At 32.9% G+C, this 27056-nt stretch overlaps 1 protein-coding gene across 1 annotated transcript in view; it reads left to right on the forward strand.

Annotated features, from left to right (window-relative positions):
* The first annotated feature begins 10422 nt into the window (after nucleotides 1–10422).
* LOC132754036 (uncharacterized) overlaps nucleotides 10423–27056 on the forward strand; it is a 77507-nt gene continuing 60873 nt past the window's right edge. The window contains exons 1-4 of the mRNA XM_060744625.1: nucleotides 10423–10583; nucleotides 23874–24125; nucleotides 24538–24756; nucleotides 25526–25649. Of these exons, the coding sequence (XP_060600608.1) occupies nucleotides 10581–10583; nucleotides 23874–24125; nucleotides 24538–24756; nucleotides 25526–25649 (598 nt within the window). The 5' untranslated portion in view covers nucleotides 10423–10580. The remainder of the gene's footprint in view (nucleotides 10584–23873; nucleotides 24126–24537; nucleotides 24757–25525; nucleotides 25650–27056) is intronic.

Here is a 27056-nt window from a genome sequence, read left to right on the forward strand (position 1 = left end):
GGACGATGGAACAAACTTCGCTATACGTCGAGTAATTGACGCAATTTATCAGAGCCCTACAATTATTTTCTGGTGATTTTTTTTCCAATTTAAAAATTAAACCTTAATGAAACAAAATAAGGATATATCAAATTTGCTAAACTTATTATCAATTGATGTTATTTAACTGCAACCAAACGCTATTTTTTCTCGAGTCTTTGAGATGACAAAAGTACATTCTTTACTGTAGCCAACACGGCGATTAATCTCTAAAAATTAAATATTCTTGACTAAAATCCTCGCTTAAAGTCATAAAGCCAAACTTCGTATTTTTTTCACTCGATATATCCTCGGTTATTTACGTAGATCATTATAGAAAGTGTTAATAGCGTTTTAATTGTAATTGACCATAAATGTTGACGTTTTTATTTAAAATCGAAATAATTATGCATTCAGACTAGGAAATTGATTTAACTCTATTTTTATGTTGACTGTAATTTGTTTAATTTCAGAAGTGTTGATTTCACTCGATTTCATTGACTCGATGATTACATTGCTCTGCGATTGATGATTTTTGAATTGCGAGTTGAATGTTGTATGATCAATCAACTTAGCTTGAATTTAACTTGATTGATTGGACATGTCATGGAGCTTTAATATAGATGGAGATAGTAATTAGAGCGTTTCATAACAGTTTAATTCCAGTGTTCTATTGGAGTTGATTCTAACGAAAGCTTATCATGTGTTCTTTTCGTATTTTCCAGATTTGTATCGCATCTCTCGTGATTACATAGTATAGACATAAAATACCCGCCATATTGAAGTTTTAAGAGAACATTGAGGCTTGTACCTATACATCACTTTTCCACACATGAGTCTATACCTCTCTCCACCTAAACACAATGTCGCTCATGCTAACAGTAGTTCTATGATATCGCTCACTCCGCCGGTCCTTAACTCTGCGAACCATATCAGAGTGCGAGTCTTCAATCGGGACTAGTAGGTGAAATCATCTCGATTTATTACCGATAAGCGCACCGCTGGATTCCTGAATCTGTACATATCAACTATTTTCTGAGCTTTCCTCATCCATATGGACAAGGTAAGCTAATAGGTCTTGTGGCTATCAGTGGAACCCCTTAAGACAAATATATGTGAAGTGTACAGATGTTGAAATGTGCAAATGTTGTTTGGTTTAGAAGAGAAACACCGAATTTTGGGTCGAGCATAGAACTTTTCTTTGTTTGAATGATCAAGGCTATAAACACTTTTTTGTAGCATGAAACATCAGGCTACCATTTCCATAAGTTAATGGCAGGCTCTTTATGGAGTTTGGGAGTATTGTGCACGCTGATCATCTACACTTAGAACTATTGGCACTCTGTCGAACTTCCGAATTTTAACGCTTCTTTCTACAACTGCTCTTATACCATATTTTCTGACTTGTCCGAATGTCAAGACATGTTTCGCCAGTCTTTGACTGCCAAATTTTGAATCTTGAATGCGAAGCCTCAGCATTCTGAATGCCAATGAGCAGCCTACATGTTTTACCTAAATTGTATTGGAAAATATGTGAAAAAACTTTCCTTTTAAAAAGTTTCTAGCTGAAGTTAAGCAGAGAAATGCATTTGCATATACCTCAGATATTGTATGTTGTTAAAAAATTTCAAAGCCTTCATGGTCACATATTCAAGGAAAAATTCAAAGAAAGGAAAAATAGATATTGTCATGGTGTATAGATTTCCAGTCTGCTTATCATTTTACATACAATGCTGGAAAACTTCAGTAGTGTCACTGCGGTCAAAAAATTAATCCTGCTCTAATGGTAATGTTGTAAAAAGTTCTATTTTTTTTTAAAGCATGTAAAGATTTAATGTATAAATGTATTATAATAGAAATTAGATATATGTATGGATATTTTGTGTAAACCAACATGTTGAAAACCCTGGAACATCATTGCTAAAGCACATACTTGTTAGCTACATACCATACATTTAAAAAGGCAAGAAAGGTACGGTAAAATATCATTTACTCTAGTAGATTTTAGGAATTTGCAAGAAAAAAAAGAATAAATATCATTCCTCGCTTCTTAGTACAAAAAGTGCCATATCACTTTTTATTCTATATTTATGTTTACTGCATAAAACACTTTCTTACTTTTCATTTTTAGCTAGACAATACAACAGTATATGGAGAGCCGCTCCTTCTGATGCCCCGGCGTCCGCGTCCCTTATTTAGATTAAATTTTTGGTTTTCCATAATCATCAACCACATCTTATGTGACAAGGCTTTCATACTTCTCTAGCACCACTATTTCAGAGTTTTATCTCCCCTTGAAGCTTAAAATTTTCCTTAAAAAATATTTTATTTCCTATCGTGTTACTTCCTTATTTTCCTAAGGGATCAACTTCATACTTCAAATATATGTTCACCTTATCATCAACCACATCTTATGTGACAAGTCTCTATTCATTACTCTAGAGTTCCACCAATATTTTCAAATTTATCTCCTCTTGAAGATAGAATTTTCCTAAAAAAAAGTTATTTTTAGCTCGACTACCGTCGATTAGAATATAAGTGGAGCTATTGTAGTCACCAGTGCGTCAGTGTTTGGTGTCGGCGTCTGTGTCAGCGTAAGGTGTAATAACTTATGTTAAAGTTTTTGTAACTATCTCAAATATTCAAAGTCCATTGATATATGGCTTTGAAACTTTGCACACATATGTTCACCATCATGACCCCAACCTGTAGACAGGAGGAGATAACTGGATCAAAGCATTTTGACAGAATTATGCCCCTTTTCTGACTTAGATTTTATGTTATTTAAAGTTTTGCATATCAACCACCTCATGATATATTCATGCTATACTATTGACATCTGCTAGGAACAAGTTGAAATTTTATACTTCTTCTTTGAGAGAGCATAAATAGGACTCTCTTCAAGGCCTATAACAGTAACACTGAAATTTAAAGGAAAATTTGCCCCCTATAACCAGTAACATGGATTTAAAGGGAAGAAATTTGGCCCTTTTGTTTAACATTTCTACATTATCAAGGCTCTTTTTCTATCAGCACTTAGAATAGGGCTAGAGCGTTTGCTGTCCTAGCAGACAGCTCATTATTTACTGGTTACTCTATCTTATTTCTTAAGGGGATGTCAACTTCATATTTCAAATATATGCTTCCTTATCATAACCAAGATGTTATGTGACAAGGTTGTTAACGCTAGCACCAATATTGCAAGAATTACCTTCCATGAACTTAGATTTTTTTTACTTCAAAAAATATTGTTTTTTACTATGACTTCTTTTAGTTTCAAAGGGCATCTATCGTCTTACTTCAAAATACATATTCCTTATCATCAATTACATCTTATGTGACTAGGTTCATAACTCTTAAAGCAATATTTTCAGGTTAATATCCCTTTGAACTTAGGATTTTTTTAAAGAGATATTATAATTAATTTATTTACTTTTTAATATTTCTTATCATTACACATATGTTGTGCGACAAGCATGACTATTTCCAGAATTACCCCCCCCCCCCACCTTGAACTTATTTATGGAATATATGTAAACAAATGTTCATAAGTTTGTCTTCCATACCAACTTATCTCAGCCTCTTGATATTTGGTATACAGTATTGACGTGGTCCCATACCGTCGGATTTGATTTCAGGCTCGGTCGCTCACCACGCCCTGTTTACCGTTAAATTTTCAACAATTAATGGTAGGAAATTTTCGTAACAGTTTTTTTAGCAACTACTTATCACAGGCTCTTGATATTTGCACAAACAGCATTGACACATGGATTCATACTGTGGGATTCGATTTCAAGTCTTTTCACTCATCCACTTCTGTTAACTGACTTAGTTAAATTGTGTCCACATTAAAGGTCAGTGTAAATTTTTCAAAACATTACAGCATCATGATATTTGGTATAGAAATGCAACCTGGCCTTTTCTGTCTCTTTGACCAATTTTTTTGTTTCTTTAAATTTTGAAATCATTCATTTATTATTGTTTGAAATCTACTTATAATACCTTTAAAATACCATGTTCCCAGTACTTTTTATTTACATGCTTAAGTTGTTCTTAACATACGCGCAAAACAAACTTGTACATTCCTTTATTAGAATTGTTTTTTTATATGAACCAGGCACAAGTGACATGATAATATTTATTTATATGCTATTATCATTGTGCGACAAAAACTGTAAACAAAGTATCATTTTTGATTCTAGTTCAAAGTATAAAATATTTTGCATGTGTTCATTATTTATCTATTGAAATTTGACAAACAGTGATTGCACTAGAGTTATATCAGAAGTTTGTGGGAGCTTTACATGCTCATAACATTTCTATCTTTTGTCAGAGAAAATATTTGACTTCTGAGAACTATTTTGACTTCAATTTCCGAAGAAACATGAAACTACACCCAAATTTGAATGCATAATAACTATATTAAATTTGTTTGACTTAACTGTTTCTTATGGTCAATAGTGTTACATGAATATATTTTTTTTTGTTCATTTTACATTTGCTTGTTTTTCTATCATTCAATCCATTTGTCTTAATCATTATATAACTTGATTATACCCTTAATTATAGTAGCATTGTTTTTTAGATTTACAGTGTATTTGCAATTTTGTAAACATTTATCAGTAGTATATTCTTAATAAAAGAAATTTCACAATTGATATGAAGTACCAAAGCCATTTATACAGTGTGCTTTCCGATTTTATGAAAATGTTTTTAACAAATGACTTAAAATTGAGCAATCACCATACTTTCTAGCATAAGAATCTTAAAAAAAAAATTACTTAAATTGCAAGCAAGTTGCAATTTTATACTTGAGATAAACTTATCGTGACCAAATTTGTTTTTCATATTAGCAAGTTCTGTATATATGCTTTAATTAGAAAAGAACACTGATTATGTATGAAGTAACTGAAATATTGAAAGCTTTATAATAGAATGTTTGTCATGCAACATTAAATTGTGTAAGATTCAGACTATTAGATAAGGCGATGTACTTATTAATGCTGTTATAATTACATGTATTATTATTGTGAGTAAAAAGGTTCTGGGGATATTTCTATCATGTTTTAACCAGGGGCATAGAAAATATACATTGTTTACTTTTTTTATCAATATTGCAATTGGTTTTAAAGCTGTGTTTTCTTGAATATGGATATTATTGAATCATCCTTGACATCAGTTTTCTCATTTTTTTAGCTCACATTAGCAAAAGCTCAGCTATTACAGACAGTCAATGATTCCTGGTCTGTCAGTCATCCATATTTCAGTAATGTCATATTAGTTTGAAAACGTCAAAAATTCTCATTTACTGTGTGCAAGAGCGCTTTAAATTAATTTGGTCTTTTTCATGATAAGGTCACAGTAGGTAAAAAAAGATTAGATATTACAACCATCCTTTTCTCTTATTGTCCCATTTTGCTTGTTTTTGCATTATTAAAGCCATTTCCTCATGGTCCCATTCCATTTGTAATGTTTCTTTGCAAAAAAGTAAATAACAGAATTTTAAAATTTATTTTTGACTGTTACAGGCTATTTAAAAAATATAAATACGCAAACTATTAAAAGTACTTTTTTGTATTTTTTTAATCTCAGAAATTTTAAAATTTAAGTATTTTACAAAAATACCTATATTTTCTTCTTAAATTTCAATGAAATTAACATGTTCCAAGTTTCACTTTTCATCATGTGAAAAAACTGAAATGCTTTAGCTAGGTAATCTGTCTGTCATTACATTTGAAGCTTTTATAGCAATATAGTATTCTAGGTATTCATTATAAACATAATTCTCTCATCATGTCTAAGGATCTAGTCATGTGAATGAACTGCATGCATTCATATTTTTGGATGTATATTTTATTTGTACCACTTAGATAATGTAATAAAGTTGTTCTCAATTTAGTTTATTCTGACTTCTATCCTCTGTTCAATATCATTATTTCAACAACCAGTGGTTAATTGTCTCTATCAGATTTTAATGATCTGTAATTCATGGCCCTATTCCTGATTCCTTTACCAATTGCAATGTTGCTTTAGTAAGACTATGCTTGTATAACTGCCCCTCGCAGCAAATACATCAGGTGCTATCAGCCGCTTTATTGACTAATTTGGGGATAAAGATCACAACAGAAAACAGATTTAATCAATGGCATGGTTACTTATGAAATGAAATGTCTTATTTTTTAACCTGTTTAACATTATAATTGTTTTTTCCCACACCTTTCGTAGGAAATGTTAGAAGCACAATGATGAGCAATAATTTTTTTAGGAAAATGAATATCTAAACTATGCCAAAAATGGTCAGTTTGTTCAGAAATCGTTAAAAAACTCACATTGAAATTGCATCAATTATACACACTTTTCCTCTATTAAAGGTGCTTAATTTCAAAACAATACTGAAAGATTTGCTAGCAAATTGTTATGCAATGGTTCTACAAAGAATTAACCGCTGGGTAGATTTTAGCGACAGATTCAGTCTGGTCTATCTTACAATCAAAATGTGTGTATTATCAAAGCGCAGCAACCGCTTTTACGGTGTCCATCGGTCTACAATTTCTCGGCTTCACCAGCGCTTTCGCACTATACTTCAGCCCCGAAAGGCGTCAGATTCCACAGGCGAGTCTATCCGCACCCGTAAGGTTATGAGGCGACGATGTACATATGTAAGAAACACTGACTGCGAGAGATATTGTCCGTTTCTAAAAGATTCGAGCTGCACTCGACGCTTCCCGCAAAGCGGTATGACATTACTCGAATATATACAAGTACGATTATGAGTGTACTTTTATAGTTTTGGCATTTTCATTTATGCTTCTACTTCCCTTTGTTATAGTTTGCACTTATCCGCTGTGCATGAATAAAGTGATAATTCTTGGCGTCGGTATTGTCACACTAAGTTCTTCTTGATTAATTGCGTTGTACATTTGATTTTAAACATGTTTGAATTATTCTTCAGTGTTTAAGTTTGTCTCTTTTTGTTATTGAAGTTATGATATATAACATTACTCAATTGGAGTACGTTAGCTTGTTTCTGTTTTATGTAATAAAATGCATTATTATGTGCGGGCGTGCGGTATTCATTGTCCTGTTTAATGTATTATAAGCTACTTTTCTTCATGCTCTATACAAACTATTTACGGTTTAGTTCTTTTTTGTATTACTTTTATGTAGAATTCATTTAAAATCGACTATTTGTATTCCTTGCCCTGCTTCCTTTTGTACACCTAAAATTATACGATGGATTTTGTTAAAGTGTGACTTATATGATTTATCGCTCGCATGGCGTGATTACTATTAGCTTACGCTTATTTCTATTATTCAGCGTTTATGCTAAATAAAGCTCGGTGTCTTGTGGATTATGTTTGATCATCTTACAATATATATTAACAATTTAAACGATGTCTGGCGATTGTGAACTGTTAAGGGGTTATCGAGATCAACGGAATTTTTCAACATTTCGCCTATCATCGGAATTTTCCGTATATAAACTGCGGTATTCTTTTGCGTATATATAAATACGTACCAATCACTAAATAAAAAAATTACCCAGAAAAGAATATAAATATAAGTAGAAAAGATTATGCGATAAAATTTTACATATGTATACAGTCTACATGGTCTAATAGAAAAAAATATATTCGTGAACGGTTATTTAATGGGGCAGTTATACAGTGGCGGCGTCAGACCCTGGCTTAAGGGCTGCACCCCCAGCTTAGTTGAGGCCCACATGGAAGATTGGGTAACCAAATGTGTATCCTCAGTAAATAAAGACTTCACTTACTTACTTACTTATCGGTTCGTGAAATTAATTTTACTTTTTAATAATCAAGTCATTAGAAAAAGACCTTTGTAGCAGACCTTTGTAGCACCTAGGCAGGTGCTTAAAAACTGGATGACAGCTTGATAAGGGAGTACACTATGAATACCATTGCATAAAACTGACACGTATATATTCCATCCCAGCTCATGAACGTATCTTTGGGCTGAGTAAATAAGTAAGTAAGTAAGTAAGTAAGTAAAGTAAGGTAAAGTAGGGTAAGGTAAGGTAAGGTAAGTAAAGTAAGTAAAGTCAAGTAATATAAAGTAAAGTAAAAATTAAAGTAAAGTAAAGTTAAAGGTGCTCCACTGAGGTACGGTCGAATGTCACAAAAAAGTAAAATTAAATTTTATGTCTCAGAGTCACAAATAGTGGCGAATAGGTGTGTTACGCAGTACAATATATAATACGGAAAGAAGGAAGTTCTTTATTATTGTGACATGTGCATAGCCAACAACAAATAATGAGCATATGTGTATAATTATAGTAAACGGGCCCAATGGGCTTATAAGTCACCAATTTACTGTGTCACAGACACCTCTCACACACCACCACACATAAAGATATACTATGCGCATCTTTCAGTAATATATTTTTATTACAGAAATTTATTGAAATCTATTAAACTCTTACTGAATATGTCTTATCTAAATAAAATCAAATACACACAATGTATAGGAATCTGCGTTCCTTATTACGGGTCAAGAAAAGTAGTGCCTTTCTTAAAAAAATGCCATATTCTTTTAATAACACTATATAATTATATTCATACTGTCCACGTAATTATAGTGTATAGGGTTTAAAGCAAAAATATTTGTGTGAAGCAAAATTATATTTTTTTGATATTACAAAAAGACTGTGAAGCAACAATCAGTATTTTCAAATATCAACTTTGAGCATATATATATATATAGTATATCTTTAAATTCTATTGCACATACGACTACGGCACACGCTCAAAATGTTGTATAAATAATGCAAAAGAGGTGTTTTGTCACTTGTAGGATGAGTTATATGAGAAATCTATTACATTTTTATCACATGCTGGCCAAATCTTCAAAAACACCACTTTTCGACTGTCGCGTCGTTTTCTATTGATTTTCTCAAAATCTTCCACTTATATGTCACCCCCCACTATATCACTGTTCGGTATACGCCCCTATATAAAGGGGACGCAACTTTGTTTACTTCACGTGCCAAAATAACGAGGTGTACCGACAAAGCGACACCTGCTGTCATAATATGTAAACAAAATATTGCAACTCGCACTATGCTTATCGCCAACTGCTTATGCGTACTGTAACATGCGACTATAATATTGCTATCGTTGTCATCTTCGTTTTCGATGCGCATTGATCATGTATTGCTTTATATTTGTAAGCAGTTAATATATTGAACCATATAAATGCTAAGACATGTCAAATTCGCCAAGTATTGATCAAAATCAATTATTTATTGTGAACAAGTGTCGACAATGTAAGTGGCAGATTTAGAGCAAATTAAAGGTACTTACAGGAACTTACCATTTTACATCTAGTTATATCAAGAACAAGCAAAGAATGTTATCTTAAACACCAAACATAATACGATGTCCTTAAATAAGATGCAATTAAACATATAGCATATTAAAATATGTGAGTTTGATGGTTCAGAAAGGAACACATGAAGTTGCAATTACATGATAGTGCATTCAGTAATCATAATGCATGATTGTATTCAGCAAAACGTAGGTTTCCATTGTCATAAAGAAGTATGGAAGCAAGCATAATGTAAGTCCAAATATCATCAAGCAAGATTGAATAAATGCACTAATTCTGTTCCATACATTTCCGACAGCCTTGCTGTTGTGTTGATCTTTTCGTTGTGTGTCTGTCTTGTAATCAATTGGTCTTGGGATCAAATCCTTTTCAGTGGGTGAAGATTTTGCAGGTTAACAATGATCATGGTGGCAGTGATTTTTCTTCAATTTTCAAAACAACCTGTGGCTTTCTGAAGGGGAAAATATAGCGGGAAAATCAAATTCCAACTTGTGAGAATGGAATTTACCCATACATTAAATGAAAAATCAATTTTAATTCAATTTACCATGCATGCTACTAGCAGAGGCTATCTATACGGACAGCTTTCTGTCTTCTAACTGATATAAAAATCGGGAAACAAAGTGATCCCTCGGAAGCTGATGTTTAGTCATCATTCTGGTGAAGAATGTGCACAGGCGTTTTAGGGGAAAATATTAGCATTTTTAGGGGACAATATACCTATCTTGAGCTAGGGGAAACAGCCTTTATTCGGCTGTAAAATACAAGGGGAAAATCACTGGGGGGTGAGGGTAAAATAAAAATGACAATGATGTTCATTTGTCATTTGTGGGTATGAAGAATCCGCTACATTTCTAATACCGTAATTCAAGCTATATTGCACATGATTTTCAAAAAATAAATTTCTAATCTCCTCTTCTATTCGCAATTAATCAAAGTTTTCAGAAATACAGCTAGAACACTAAAAATATTTTTCACTCGCGTCGATTATGAGTCGGTCATGGTCGGATGATCAATATGAATTCAACTTCCTTGAAGAATGTAGGACTACAATATAGCATATATAGTGGTGTTTATCAGTTTTATTTTGACATAAACATTGCATGTAATGCCTAGGATACAAAATTATCGAAAATCTCAATAAGCTGATTTATTTTGACAATATGCACTGTGTTAAACAATTCAGGTATTGAAAAAAGATAAAACAGATAATGGTAAGTTTTTTAAATTAATATTCTATTTTTTAAAACATGACTTTATTTTAGATGAGTAGGCCTACATACGAAACATATGTACATGTTTTATATGAAAGATTTTAAATGTTTGTAACTCAGATACTACCGTGAAAGAAATGGGCGGAAGAAGTTAATGGTGGCATGCACAGGGCTGGGAATCAAAACTGCGTCGTATCCTACAAAATGTAAACAAACGCCGCCATCTTGGAACGAAAAACGTATGTTTTTGTTTATAACTCTTTTTGTTGGATATGACTGGAAACCAGATATATGTATTAACACGCTACACTATTTTCCGCTTCGTTCGGTATATTTTGCTTGCACAACTATTTTGTAGAACAAAAGTTATAGCGAACTTGCAACTCGAAGCGGAGCAGAATTTTTATGATAATGTGTGGATACTACGCAGTTCATATTGCTTTATGTATCGTTTTTTCCTTCAAATAAATTATATACTCATTTCAGAGTAAACCATTAACTTCGAAATATAATTTTGCATCATTTACTAAAATTTCATTAAAAAGAGATGTTTATTTTTTTTAAAAAATAATGATTTTTACTAAATGATACGACGCTGTTGAAAATAAAATATGATACGACGCAGTTGTATTTTCATTGCATGCTGCATATTGGTTCAGCTTGTAAGGCAGTCTTTTCAACAGGGGTAATTTTGGCAATATATGTCTATTTTATGAAATAATCACTTGCGCTAGATAAAAAACCCTGATTATTTGCGGTGAATAGCGATGTTCTGTTGCTTTTGATTATTAAAATACATTGTGTCATGTACAGTATATAACATTTTTTACATTGCGGAGGCTACTTTACAGTTAAACATGACCATGTTACTTAATTTATCATAATTTTTCTAAATAATTTCTTATATTTTCCTGTATGTTCAATATTATCCCTATTTTTTGTCAAAAAATATAGAAGTATATGAACCTGAATTTATTTTAGCTAGCTACGCTCTAAGTAAATTGTGGTTCTGCATGTTCTGGGTAATGAATGTACTTTTAGCTCACCTGAGCAATGCTCAGGATGATCTATTGTGATGGCCCTGTGTTCGTCGTCCGTCGTCGTGCGTCGTCAACTTTTAACATAAACAACATCTCCTCTGAAACCAATGACTGCACATCAACCAAACTTTACAGAAATGATCCTTGGGTGGTCCCCTTTCAAAGTTGTTCAAATGGTTCCGGTCTGTTGCATATGTAGGTCATAGGGACAGAAAAGGATTTCAAAAAACACAAAATTAGAAATCTTCTTGTCTGAAAGTACATGGGCCAGAGCTTTGATTTTTGGTATATGGTATCATCTATGGGTCCTCTACCAAAGTTGTTCAAATTTTGTCCCTAGTGTCAAAATTGGCCCCGCCCTGGGGGTCATAGGTTTTTCCTTATATGTATATAGTAAAATCTAAAAAAATCTTCTTCTCTGATTTGGCAAAGGCTACAGATTAGATATTTGGCATGAAACATTGTGTAGTAGACCTCTATCAAGATTATTCAAATAATGGCCCTAGGGTCAAAATTGGCCCCGCCCCGTGGGTCATTGATTTTCATTACATACATATAGTGAAAACTTGAAAAATCTTCTGGTCTGAAAGTAAATGGCCTAGCGCTTTGATATTTGGTCTATGGTATCATCTATAGGTCCAAAACCAAAGTTGATCAAATTTTGTTCCTAGAATTAAAATGGGCCCCGCCCTGGGGGTCATAGGTTTTTCCTTATATGTATATTGTAAAACCTAAAAAACTCTACTTCTCTGAATTTGTAAAGGCTACAGGTTAGATATTTAGCATGAAACATGTTCTAATTGGTGTCTACCAAGTTTGTTGAAATAAAAGCCCTGGGGTCAAAATTGGCCCCGCCCCGGGGTTCATTGATTTTCCTAATATGTGTATAGCAAAAACTTAAAAAATCTTCTTTGAAAAAACCCAAATAGCTAGAGTTTAGATATTAAGCATGAAATATCTTCTAGTGAGTATCTACCAAGTTTGTTCAAATAAAAGCCCTGGGATCAAAATTGGCCCCGCCCCAGGCGGTCATTGATTTTCCCTAAATGCATATAGTAAAAACTTTAAAAAAAAATCTTTTAAAGAATGCAAAGAGCTAGAGCTAAGATATTTAGCATGAAACATGTTCTATTGGATGTCTACCAAGTTTGTTCAAATAAAAGCCCATGGGTCAAAATTGGCCCCGCTCCGGGGTCATTTATTTTCCTTATATGTGTATGACAAAAACTTAAAAATCTTCTTTGAAAAAACCTGAATTGTTAGAGTTCAGATATTAAGCATGAAACATTGTCTAGTAAGTGTCTACAAAGATTGTTCAAATAAAAGCCCTTGGGTCAAAACGGACATCTTCTTAACAAAATAATTTGTAGTTTTATCATTTGTAACTCGATTTTGAAAATTTAAAGTTTGTAAATGGAGAAGAATGATACTTTAGTGCTAAAATAGAAAATACATTCCGTAGACCTGTTCTCATCGGCGATAAAGAAATGCAATACGACAAAATCAGCGGTAAAGTTCTGCGGCGATGAACATAAAATGACTGAACGCATACTTGTAAAAATCTATCGTAGCTTAACCATTTATGATATAATTTTAAAAAATATAACATTCAGTTTCAAATAATAAAGCTCATCTGTTCTCACCGATTGTTAACAAAATGAATACAATAAAATTTGCACGTAAAAGACATAATAACGGAATTGACGGAAATTGTTGCTAATTATAAGTAACAAAATTAGTCATGCAATTTGTGCATACTTCTCTTCAGATAGCAAGAGACCTTTACAAAATGTGTAATTCTTTAATTTTGTTTTTTAGGGAAAAAAAAAACAACAACAAAGGTTATTCCTGATTGATACAGGGTCCAGGAGAGGTTACCCTGGAATATTGAATTTTGTATGAAAATTCTGTAAATGAAAAAAGTAACCACCCCAATTTCGAACTCACAGGAACAAGTTTATAAGCATGCTAAGGCAACACTAGAACATTTTGTCATATGGGTGTGCGATCACGTGTTTCAATGTATATTGCATTTGATACAGCTTTTCGGAATTTGTAGATGCTTATGACAGGAACTGAAAATGCGACCGAAAAATAAAGCCTTAATAGAATTTTTATTACTTTTTCAACCAATGAGTGACCTCTGCTTTTGACTTTAGTTGTAAACAAGAAATGTTTGTGAACGTTATTAGCATACCTAGCACATAATTTAAAAGCTGAACCAAAATGCAGCCTGCAATGAAAATACAACTGCGTCGTATCATATTTTATTTTCAACTGCGTCGTATCATTTCGTAAAAAACATTATTTTCTTGGAAAATAAGCATCTCTTTTTAATGAAATTTTAGTTAATGATGCAAAATCATATTTTGAAGTTTATGTTGAACTTAAAAACGAGTATACAATTGATTTGAAGGAAAAAAAGATAGATAAAGCAATATGAACTGCGTCGTATCCACACAATTTTCACAAAAATTCTGCTCCGCTTCGAGTTGCAAGTTCGCTATAACTTTTGTTTTACAAAATAGTTGTGCAAGCAAAATATACCGAACGAAGCGGTAAATAGTGTAGCGTGTTAATACATATATCTGGTTTCCAGTCATATCCAACAAAAAGAGTTATAATCAAAAACATACGTTTTTCTTTCCAAGATGGCGGTGTTTGTTCACATTTTGTAGGATACGACGTAGTTTTGATTCTCAGCCCTGATAATATTATACCTAGTTATATATAGCCATTACGGTTCAGATTTCACACATGAAAGTGTAAGATTGATTGATACGGAAGATCTTTCTAGAAAAAGCTCTTAGTCTGTTGATTACTAAAACTTTTTTTGAGCTGATCAGATACACACCAGTATCTCATTGAAACTGCAAATTTTACTCCTATCATATTTAATAATTGTAAACAAATGTTGATTTTAGACCCGTTTTGTGTAGGAGAGTAGCTTTAAATGTATTGAGAATCTGCTTTATTCACTTGAACTCGCTCCATCAGGCGTTTATCTTTTTCATCATTGAAGAAGGCAAGATCAGCTTCCAATTGTCTGTAAAAAGATGTGATACATGCCAAGAAAAAGATTTTCTTAAATGTGCATTGAAAACCTTTTATATCACCGGGAAAAGTGCATACTGAAGGAAGTTTGTTAAAAAAATAAAGATATACATCCACCAAAACTAAAATCTTTAAATACATGGTTCACAACTCGTACTTTTTGGCTTAAAATTAATTTGTTTGGCTAATACTCTATAGAAATAACATAGAGATTAATTCTATTTTGTGTTCATAAAGGGGATGATGATGTCATGTCCGCGGTCCGTAATCTTTTTCTTCATTTTATACCCTTTTTTCAAGATGGAAGTGCTGTAAATATACGTTAACGAATGTGAGACCGTGAATCAATTACAATGATCGGGCAGTTAGAAAAAATACTAAAATATTAAAGCTGCATGCCTCCAGATATAATAGCCAAAATATTAGAAAACCACACTTGAGAAAAAGGTACTAAGATTTTATGAAAAGTAAAAAGATGCAAGATTTCTTTAATAATTATATTGGAATAATGACTGATTTTGCAATATTTAATCACCATATTTCTACTTAATGACAAACGCATTAGGGTTATTGTTTTGCATAATTTTGGACATCTATTTAGTAATTTTAATTGGATTGTAAGTGCCGTTGCAGTGTGTAACTTTTTTTCTTTTCTCACTTCAAACTATTTTAACTTTTAAATACATTTTCATTTTTTTTTGGTAAAAATTGGCATGTATCTGGAGCATGCTGCTATAGAACCAATAATCAATAAAAGACAAATACAAACAATTACATCAACATTTTGAAAATAATAAATGAGTCAGCCAGTCAAATACAAAATACATTGAATATCCTAGTCAAGTTTTCATTGTTATAAAACTAGTATCTTGATATGAAACATACGGAAGCCCACTGAGGCCGTTTTGAGTTAGAAATTAGAACTTAGATCTTAAAACTTAGATCCTAGAACTTAGGTCTTAGCTCTTAGAACTTAGAGGTCCCGTAAAGGCGTGACAACGCTATATTACCTGCAAAGTGGACAAGAAATGTAAGTGAAATTTATAAACTTTTTATCATATTTCTTTAATTTAATCTTAATTCAAAATATAGCTAATACGTTAAAAAAGTGATTATATCTTTATATATAAGACAGTGGGGTACTTCAGCTTTATTTGAGTATACGCCAAGTCCAGGTCTTTGGCAGAAGGGTTGCCAAAGACTTGCCATAGACTTATACCAAATATAGCTCTAGCTAGCTGTGCAGTGGTATACCGGGGATTTAGGGGATATCTAAACGATAAAAAGTCATTTAATTGTACTACTGTCTTTATCATAACATAGTTCTAAAAATAACATCAAGAACATGTATTGGATGTAAGAGAAATTGCACAAAGTCTAACGCGTATACTGTTTTAAATAGTTCAAAACTTATTTACTACTACAAAACCCGAACATAGCCAGGTGTCGCCAATATATTCAAGATGGGCTTTATTTGCTTTAAACAAGATTGTTTTCTTTGTTATTTTTCTTTCGTTTTATGAGATATAATCAAGGAAAAGCTCCTTTAAAATGATCTGTATAACGATAGTACAAACACAACACCTTAAATGTTTTAGTGTAACAATACGTGATTGTATTTTCAGCTAAATTGTAGTATCGCACGATCATTAAGGTCCCATAAAAATATTTTTAAAATGCGTATTATTTCAATTTAAAGGAAAATAATTATTTCTTCTACTCTTTTAATGTTCATTCGAAATATTTAAGTTATTTTATTACTTATTGTCTAACGCACATAAAAGCATGTTGGTGTAAAGACTCGCCAACTTGTTACCTAAAGTCGGCGAAAATAAAAGAATTGGGACATGGCTATATATTGTTCTCGTTGTATTTCAAGTGTATTGATGAGACTAGTACTACGGAAGCGTCCTGGTGCCAATTCATAATGTTCTATAAAAAAAATAAACTCCTACGTAGGAGTTTGTAACTCCTACGTAGGACTTTTAAACTCCTACGTAGGACTTTGTAAGTCCTACGTAGGACTTTATAAGTCCTACGTAGGACTTCATAACTCCTACGTAGGAGATAAAAAAACCTAATTAGGAGTTTATAACTCCTACGTAGGACTTTTAAACTCCTACGTAGGACTTTATAACTCCTACGTAGGACTTTATAAGTCCTACGTAGGACTTTATAACTCCTACGTAGGAGATAAAAAAGCCTAATTAGGAGTTTATAACTCCTACGTAGGACTTTATAACTCCTACATAGGACTTTCTAAGTCCTACGTAGGACTTTATAACTCCTACGTAGGAGATAAAAAAACCTAATTAGGAGTTTGTAACTCCTACGTAGGACTTTTAAACTCCTACGTAGGACTTTTAAACTCCTACGTAGGACTTTATAACTCCTACGTAGAATACATATCAAAGAACTGAAAGCACAGAATTCGACGGACATGTATGCTAGAGTATAACTTAAGATAGCATATAATGTAGGAAAATAAATTTTATGAGCCGCGCCATGACAAAACCAACATAGTGCATTTGCGACCAGCATGGATCCAGACCAGCCTGCGCATCCGCGCAGTCTGATCAGGATCCATGCTGTTCGCTTACAAACCCTATTACAAGTAGAGAAACTGATAGCGAATGGCATGGATCCTGATCAGACTGCGTGGAAGCGCAGGCTGGTCTGGATCCATGCTGGTCGCAAACCCATTATGTTGGTTTTGTCATGGCGCGGCTCATATGTGTCAAGTTGTAATTGTCGCAAGCCACTTTAGTAAATACCTTTAGTCTGTAGCCAGAGATGATTTTGTCATTCTCTGCATATATTAAACGATGATTCTGTATTATGTACGTTTAGTTATATTTATTATACACATGTTCACAAAATGTATGGGTTAAACTTTGTTCAAAGTAGGATATACAATGTAATTCATTATTAAACATATGCATGTATAATGCTCCGCAAACCGTTATCTTCTTAAACTTTACGGAGCAGGAACAAGACACTTCACTACCCCCCCCCCCCTGCCCCCTATAAGGATTTAATCATTTGAAACGGCCGAAAATGGATAAATTGCTCGTTTTGTTCAGCTAGTTCGTATTGAAATCGTAATCATTAAAGCCTTTTAAAATTTTGATATATATGCTTGATGTCGAGTAAGTTTTTTTTCGAATAGCTGTAAAGCAATTTTTCGGGATACATCGCAAATGCTTACAGACACCTCACCCTAAGACACTGTACTCTCTAGAAACCTGAGACACTTTATTAAAAGGTGAAGTGTTGCGGCATGGCCGTGTGACTAGTAGCCTAATGATCGCTAGCTGCATGGGTTCAAACCCCGTTAGGCGCAAGCCGTTGTTTCCTTGAGCAAGAAACTTTACACTCATTGCTAAGTACGTACTGGTTGGTTCCAGGAACGGATTCAAAAGTGTGTCTATAAGCTTATAGCTTCCTACACAATCAAACTTAAATAAATTCTGTATGAACCAAAGGTGAAATGTCCTCTATATTTAAGATTTGAGGGGAGGGGGGGGGTAAGTGTCTTGTTCCTTCGCCGATATACCGGTCCGGAATGTTGAGATTTGCATTTCTTATAAAGTCATAAAGTCCTACGTAGGAGTTATAAAGTCCTACGTAGGAGTTAAAAAGTCCTACGTAGGAGTTTAAAAGTCCTACGTAGGAGTTATAAACTCCTAATTAGGCTTTTTTATCTCCTACGTAGGAGTTTTAAAGTCCTACGTAGGAGTTATAAAGTCCTACGTAGGAGTTATAAAGTCCTACGTAGGACTTATAAAGTCCTACGTAGGAGTTATAAACTCCTAATTAGGCTTTTTTATCTCCTACGTAGGAGTTATAAAGTCCTACGTAGGAGTTAAAAAGTCCTACGTAGGAGTTTAAAAGTCCTACGTAGGACTTATAAACTCCTAATTAGGCTTTTTTATCTCCTACGTAGGAGTTATAAAGTCCTACGTAGGAGTTAAAAAGTCCTACGTAGGAGTTAAAAAGTCCTACGTAGGAGTTACAAACTCCTAATTAGGCTTTTTTATCTCCTACGTAGGAGTTTATTTTTTTATAGAACATTATGAATTGGCACCAGGACGCTTCCGTATGAGACTGCGTATAATAAAGAATATATGTCATGTTTGCAGAAGTATGCAATTTATTTCTATACTCGATCAAATAAGACAGTAAAAATAACTTTCTATAATGATATATTTGTAAAAATTCTTTTTACGGTCAAATAAGCAAAAAGTTGTGTATGGTTTGTGATGATAGATATGGGCAATGGTTCGCTTTCATAGGGCCCAAATTGTTGTACAAAGTTTGAATTGTTATGAATATAAGATGAATGAATGTTATTTACTTAGACATAATGTACTGACTTGTAACTACAATGTTAAATATTAAAAATAATACCATATGACCAACTCCCTTCCATTGTGCAACAAACAAACGCCAAGTTGCAGACAAGACTTAATTTTGTCTATACATGTAAAAAAATGAAATAAATGTTTTATTTTCACTAATCTTGATTCTGCTAAAAAGAGGAGTGTAATAAAATTGGACATTTTCTTATCATAATTTGGCTTTTGACGAGCATAATAACATTGATTATTCAAAGCATAATTCAATCTGAAATAAAAGAGAGAATTTTCCAAGCAAAATGTTAATATCATATTTATACATTGTGTACGTCGCTCCGAGGCTCTGTACAAAGGCTGAGCATTTTGTTTTCTAAGTTTAAAAGTCTCATCCTTTATAGAATCGCATTGGAATCTTAAGATAATTCAACCATGCCTCCTTAAGAACTTTGATTATTCGGCTTCCAGTCTTATACAGCGATAGAATAATCCTCTCTAAAATGGCTTCCGTTTGATATATACATGCAATATAATAAATTTGCTCATATGTGCTTGCTCCCTTCTCTCATAACCTTTGATTGTATACACATTTTCGAAATAGGTAACACATAATCGAATTAGGTAACATCCTAAGCATGTATATAGAATCAATTAGCAGCTTCGAATGTGTTGATAGATCTACGCCAAATTATTTATTTCATTTTTGAAATCCTATTTTTTCGAAAAATACGCCGAGGGACACAGGCATTGAAACTAATATATGTTGCCTGTATTTGTGTAATTCCCCAATTGTGTATCTGTTTTATAATAATTAAAAATGTCGGTTTTCTAATGTGTATTAAAATAATGTTTTCTTTTGCAGAATCTTCTTAATCCCTTTTCCGGAAGATAAAAAACGTCTCTAAATGGGCATGGAGGTTTGGAATTTGGCTGTTTATTATTACACCAGTAACAAGTGTTAAAATCAGATTTAGCTGTCATTCTCAGAGGGGTGCATTTAACAAGAGTAGAACTGATTAACTTTGTGTTGCATTTAAATGGTTACGGTAAGTTCAAGCCATGTTGATTCTGCATCCAAGGAGAGATCTGTACAGTCGAATCATTTTATAGCTCGAAGTATCAAACAGCGACAACTCGCCCGCAGTGATTGTGTCATACTATAAGGACACATTAAACAAATTAGGAATTGCCCCAAGGCTCCTTCGTGACGTTAGAGGAACTGAAAATTCTACGCTAGCATTGCTTCAACAATTTTTTTCAGATAAAACGGCACAGACAGTGTATCAGGGTTGAAAAGTTCTATGTATAGAAAGAGTACGGTGGCACAAAGGTGACATGTGTGTGTTTTTATTTAGTTGTGCACAATACCGGCACGTTCCGCTTTGCTGCTTTTGATGAAATAAAACCGATCAAAACAATCGACAAGAAGTTAATTTGTTTTGGTGCTTTTCTAACAAATCAATAAACATCAACTGAGAAAAAGGTTCAGTACATACATGTGATATCAACCAAACAAATTAGCCATACATACATGCAAATACAATAAACACGCTTGTCTGAGGTACTTTATCTGTAATTATATTCTTTACCAGTATAGTGTCTTACAATCTTACGTATAAATATGGTCATGTTTATGTCTTTCAGAATGTGATGTTGATGGGTTTGTAATTACAAAACATATTAAAGAAAATGAAAAAAAATATAAAAAGACTGCTCCGCTTTTTTAATCAACTAAAGGTTACAGGTACTTTCTGAATGATTATTTATAAATTTTGTCATAATTACATGGGTTTTTTAAGTATATATCCGCAAATCAAAATACAACATGAGTTAATTAAAAAAAATTCGACTTGACCCAAGTATTCACTGTTTGCACCTTAATTGGCATAGTGTCACTTAAAATAGTTAGTTGTGTTCAGCAGATTTAATTCAGCAATTTATAAAATACTTTGAATGATAATATTGTCTTCTACCTTTTGTAATGTTATGCATAAAATAATGCATATCCAAGAAGGCGGTGGCTAATGGGCTTATTGTGTAAATTGTCATCTTTTGAAATTTTATACATGTATATCTCCTTCTCTTGAGCCCCTTTGCTACCTAAACTGAGTTTCCGTTATGTAAACTGTTTACTGAAGAAGGCAGCTGCATCAGCCAAAATTGCATCTCCTGAGAAATTGTCGCCAAAAGAGCGGCTTGTCATCACTGAACGGTTGAAGACGAAACCCAATTAATACTTCAAACCGGGAAATGCCTAAACGATGAAGCATAAGGACAAGTTAGAAGTCCTAAAAAAATTCCTAAATAATCAAAAATTATTTTAAAATGTCATACTCATTATAGTCAGAACTGCACAAGTAACTCTAGGACATCAGTTGGTTCTTCAATTGTTGTTGTAAACTATGTTAATCAAAGTAAGATGATATTGAATTAGTCTTGCAAGCAATAGCTGTTTTGGTTACCTTACACCGACCCCAAAACAGTTTGTTCCATATAATCATCTTCCTAGAAATTTTACAGTCACAATTGATGATTTTGAAAAATATTGTTAAAGAACTTTCATCACCTTTTATTTTGTAGACTTTAATGCCCATTACCCAAAGTGTTGCAGCCAATCTACTAATAACAAGGGTAATGTAACTAAGAAGTAAATATATGTCAACTGTGTCTATTAATTAAAAATTCACCCACATACTTACCACCTGCTACAGGCACTTTTTCTTGCATCAATCTTTCACTAGTCCACCTCACTCTATACTTCGACTTCGATAAGGCAGTTTTAGGTGAATAAAACAGCAGTAACCATATTCCATTGATACTTACTTGAAATGAAAGATTCTGAAACATTTTCAAGGCTCTTTTCTTAAGATCTGAAAAAGACCGAATTTGATTTTAGTTCTGCCTAAAAAAGCTGATGCATTTCCTTCTACACTATACATGATTGCTTGCAAGTACATTCCATATTACATATTTTATTCAACCTAAACACAAGCCACAGCAGTCAAATATCTCCAATATAAATTCAAATACACATATAATTAAAGTATGAGATACATACAGGATGTTTCTAGTAAACATAAAAGGTGAATGTAAAAAAGACTAACCACTGTTTATCTTAAAATTAAGAATGGCATAGATCTTCAAAAACAAAGAGATATTTCTGAAACATTAGAAAAACAAATTGCCAAAAACCCTTCTTATGTTAATTTTTCAAACATTCTTTTGCAGCATAAATCTAAAAAACTTCACCTCAGTCAAAAATGGGCAACAGAAAATGGATGTAAATTTAAAAATGAAGAATTCATTGTGTTCATTTCTGTAGATTACGGAAATATTATAATGGCCATGAACTTTCCTTTTCTGGTTATAAAATCCCTGTTGGTATTGAAAAAAAAACTTTCATGGAGTTATATTTGATATCTGATGTTATTTATGCTAAAAGCTAAAATCTTATATATTACAGCTTTGAGTTTATTGAAGGTTTTATTTAGTTCAGACTCGAGATACAATTCCTCTTCTTTATTAACATTAAACAGAAGTCATTGAATAAGTATTCAATCATAGTGAGATTATGATAATTAACCCATTAGGCCTTTATGTAAAAATAAATCTTAAAAAAAAACACACTTAAAATATACCCAAACATATATCCTTCAAAATGGCGGAATTTCAAATTTCCAGAAGTAAATGTTAGTCTTTCAAATTTAAAAAAAAAGTTATCCAATAATCCTGAAATATTTCAGGAAACATTTTTTCTTCAAACTTCAAAGAAGTACATGAAGATTTTATCTGTCTAAAATGAGACTACTTTATAATGCATTAATTTTACTGCAGAAGCAAAAGCTAATAATTTCGCCTTGACATACATTTTTCTCAGCATACTGATAACAAAAAGTAGTATGTAGATTATTTATTCCCAAAGCAACTCTTGTTGGTGCTAAAAACGAAGTAAAATTATGTTTTATCCAAAGCCACACAGAAATACGGCAAAATGAAAAAGTATATGCATTGGCTAAATAATATTTTAAATACTCAACCATTAGATATACTGTTATCAAATAGTGTTTTTTAACTTTCCATAAGTAAACTTATATGATCTAAATAGAAATGAAATTGGGACAAAATAATATCTAACAAACTTCATGAAATAAACCCCTTCCTTAACGTGTCGCCATCTCTATATCTTGAGAAAATATTATGTAGTTCTTCTTAGATGTTGAAAAGGACACACAAGAGTTACACAGGCGATGGTTCTCCTTTTCGTTTAGGTTGCAATGAATATTTAAATGTCAAACATTTCCTACTTGTATGTCATTTTCCAGCACAGGTCGTCATAGATATTACACAGTAAATTCACTGTCAGAAACTTTTTAATCAGTTATTTTTCCAAAACAAATTTACGACAATTTAAAAGAAATTCTAAGAGTAAACTTGTTTATTTTTTTAAGCTTGCACTAACCGCTATTAGGTTATATTATCTTTTGTTAACAATTATAATGTTCGGGGCGGTAAAACCATTTTTGAGTTAATGGGCTGTTAAACCTAAATAAACAAACAAAGTACCCATATATCATTTTATTTTTTAACAGACACTTCAACATGAAAATAGCCGATCACAAAGCTGAATTACACTAAAAAGTTCATATCATAATAACCTTGATGTGCCTAGCTTTAATCAGATAATAACAAATAAGCTGGTTCACATGGAATACCATCGAATCTTCTTCTCCCTGATTGCTAACACTCGATATTCTTTAGTTCAGTGTTATCTGTCCACATATAGCCACTATTTATTTTGAACAAAGGGCATGAACTGTTTACGAACAATTTTACTTTTTCAGGCATCGTATATAGCTGTTTTACGTATTGATGAGAATTCAACAGGATGGGCATTATCATATGGAGATGCAAGTAACAAAGATGTAATTGAAAAATCTGCTCCAATGCCACTTCAACTGTTTTATGAGCCTGGCGATGACAAGAAAACGTATATAGGGCACACGGCTGTGCTAAAATATGATAGCACTCAAACAGAACAATATTTCTTTATGAATATTGTTCCTTTGCTGACGAAAACCTTAAAAAAGAATGTGGTATGTACTTTCTTGAACTTGTTTGGCATGTGTAGGATAACAAAACGTATCTAATTAAATGGTCTAACAGAGTCTTGAAAAATCCCTTTCTCCAAATGGTAACCACTCACTCACTCACTCACTCACTCACTCACTCACTCACTCACTCACTCACTCACTCACTCACTCACTCACTCACTCACTCACTCACTCACTCACTCACTCACTCACTCACTCACTCACTCACTCACTCACTCACTCACTCACTCACACACTCACTCACTCACTCACCAACTCACATATTTTGCTAATTATTACATATTTTAACCACAGTTTCGAAATACTTTCGGTATGTATGATTCATAAGATCGATTTTGGTGTGTGACAAATCAATATTTAAATGATATTCAATTATTAATAACGATTATTTCAGGACGAGAACGAAGTACTTATCGAGGATGTTACAGGAAAAAGCCTTCCAGCTGTAAATGTCTTTACAATGATTATTCAATCATTGATTGATGAAATGAAACGTCAACTTTCACCTCGGTATACATTTGATGTCAAAAAAGATCTTTACTATGTCATAGTTGTTCCAGCATTTTTGCAAGAAAGCCGGGAAGTGAATCTCATAACAAAGGCCGCGATAAAGGTATTGTTGTCTTCATTTTTTCTGCTTATCATTAAGCTCAAGGTGTTGAGTCTAAAGAGAAAATGTTTAAAAGTGTTTTTTCTACCTGTCGTTAAACTGATTTTTTTATACAAGGGCTTTATCATATTTACTCTTCCCCTCGTTACATAATGTTGTTGAGAGGTAAATGACATCGGCAAAAGATAGTCGATGCCTTGAGTGAAACCGAGAGCAACGTATCTAAGCAGTAGTATTGTCACGAGTTACTTTACGTTGTAGGTACCAATGGTAGCCGTGCAGGGAGCTTTCGTTTTGTCTTTGGCTTATAGTCTGTGAAAACACCATGTAGTTTAATTATCAACACGTTGTGCTTCAAAATTAAACATCACTGGTGAAATGTCTGGGGTCTGTATTCTATAGCCAAAAGAAATAACCTTTCTGTCCCTTAAACGGCGGATGGATACTAATTATGACTTGTAAGAATGCATTAAAGACATAAAGCTAGTTGATACGTAAATATGCCTTGCAAGATGTAATATGTTATATTTTATTTATTCTAGTACGCAGGATTGGTGAGTGCCTTTCATTGAAATATTACTAGTATTCAAAATATCAATTCTTATTACATGTATCTTTCGAAGCACGAGTTCGCAACATTGTACGACATGGAAGGAAGACGGTCAGAAGTAAAACATTTTACATAAATCTCGATGCATCTTATAAGTTTGCAAGTAAATTGTAAATTTTGTTCTTATCATGTGAAATACAATGCCATGTTCTTAAATTTCAGGCGGAAATTGAAGATAAAATGGTATCTGTTGTCACGGACATAGTTGTAGTCTCATTTTTTTGTCAGTTTGCTTCCTCTCATGGTTTTTCAGATGAAGATAAATACCTTTTTGTTAGACTAGGTGGTAGGTATTCTTTTATTCTTTATGAAGACATAGTTTTAATTTGCATTTTTAAATAAGTTACAAGTAGAAAAATATGCTACCACAATGTCCATCAAACAAGTAATATATTTTTGTGATCACTCATACTTATTAATCAATCAAATGAAGAAACAGTACATTCCCTCATTCTTAATGAATGACAACTCAAAGAAGTTATGTTAAGGAGAAACCCCGAATACTGTGAGTAAACAGATCAAGGTGCTTTGCGACAAGATCTGTTTATTCTCTCACATATTGGACATTTCAAGAAGTTTATCATACTTAAATAAGTTCCCTTTAAGTTCCCCTATTGTCCTAAAAATGCAGAAATTGTATAGAACATTATAGTAATAAGAGCGACAAGTGATCACCTGTATTATCATATGATAGCAGCCAAGTGCATGTTGCAGCTACTGTGTAGCAGAAGACACAAACACCGTTAACAGGGCAAAACGCGATTTATATCCAAGGGCTTAAGACATCCTGTTATTTGTGTAGGGGCCAATTTTAACAATACGGGCAAACTTTAAACAAGTATAATAGAGGACCTATAGATGATATTATATACCGAAGCTATAAGCACTCAGCATTGTACCTTCAGACAAGAAGTTATTACTATCATACATATAAAAACCCTAAACGTGGCAGGGCAAATTATGACCCCAGGACTATAATTTCATCTATCTTGATAGAGTTCCACTAGAAAATGCTTCAAGCCAAATATCTTACGTCTAGCCTTTCTCAATTCAGAGAAGATTTTTTAAAATTTTTACTACATACACAAAACGAAAACCTATGACCCCCGGGAGAGGGCCAATTTGATCCCAAAGCTATTATTTGTACAATCTTGGTAGAGGTCCACTACAAAATGTTTCATGCCAAATATCTTACCTCCAGCCTTTGTCAATTCAAGGAAAGATTTTTTTAAAGGTTTTGCTATATACATATAAGGGAAACCTATGATCCGGTGGCGGCACAAATTTTGACCCAAGGGCTATAATTTGAACAATCCTGGTACAGTTTCACTTCATAATGCTTCATGCTAAATATCTAACCTCTAGCCTTTGTCAATTCAGAGGAAATTTTTTACTATATATACATATAAGAAAAACCTATGATATAATTTTGAAAAGAATTGACTATATTTAACAATTTATTCATAACTGTTGTTTGATATTAAAGACATATTTTTTTGCTATATGTAAAATAACAAACAGCTGGGAAACGAAATACCAAAATATACCTAAATACAAGAACAGTTCGTTCTTGAAATCATTTGAACATTATGCAATTCCAACCAATATTTAAATGGCCATATTCTAGGCGCAACGGAGATATTTTTTATGAACCTCTGTCTTTGTCTTGAATTTAATTTAAATATACCATTCA

This window comes from Ruditapes philippinarum, unplaced genomic scaffold (genome assembly GCF_026571515.1).
Source record: "Ruditapes philippinarum isolate M1 unplaced genomic scaffold, ASM2657151v2 ctg2288_1_1_1_1, whole genome shotgun sequence".
Lineage (NCBI taxonomy): Eukaryota > Metazoa > Mollusca > Bivalvia > Venerida > Veneridae > Ruditapes > Ruditapes philippinarum.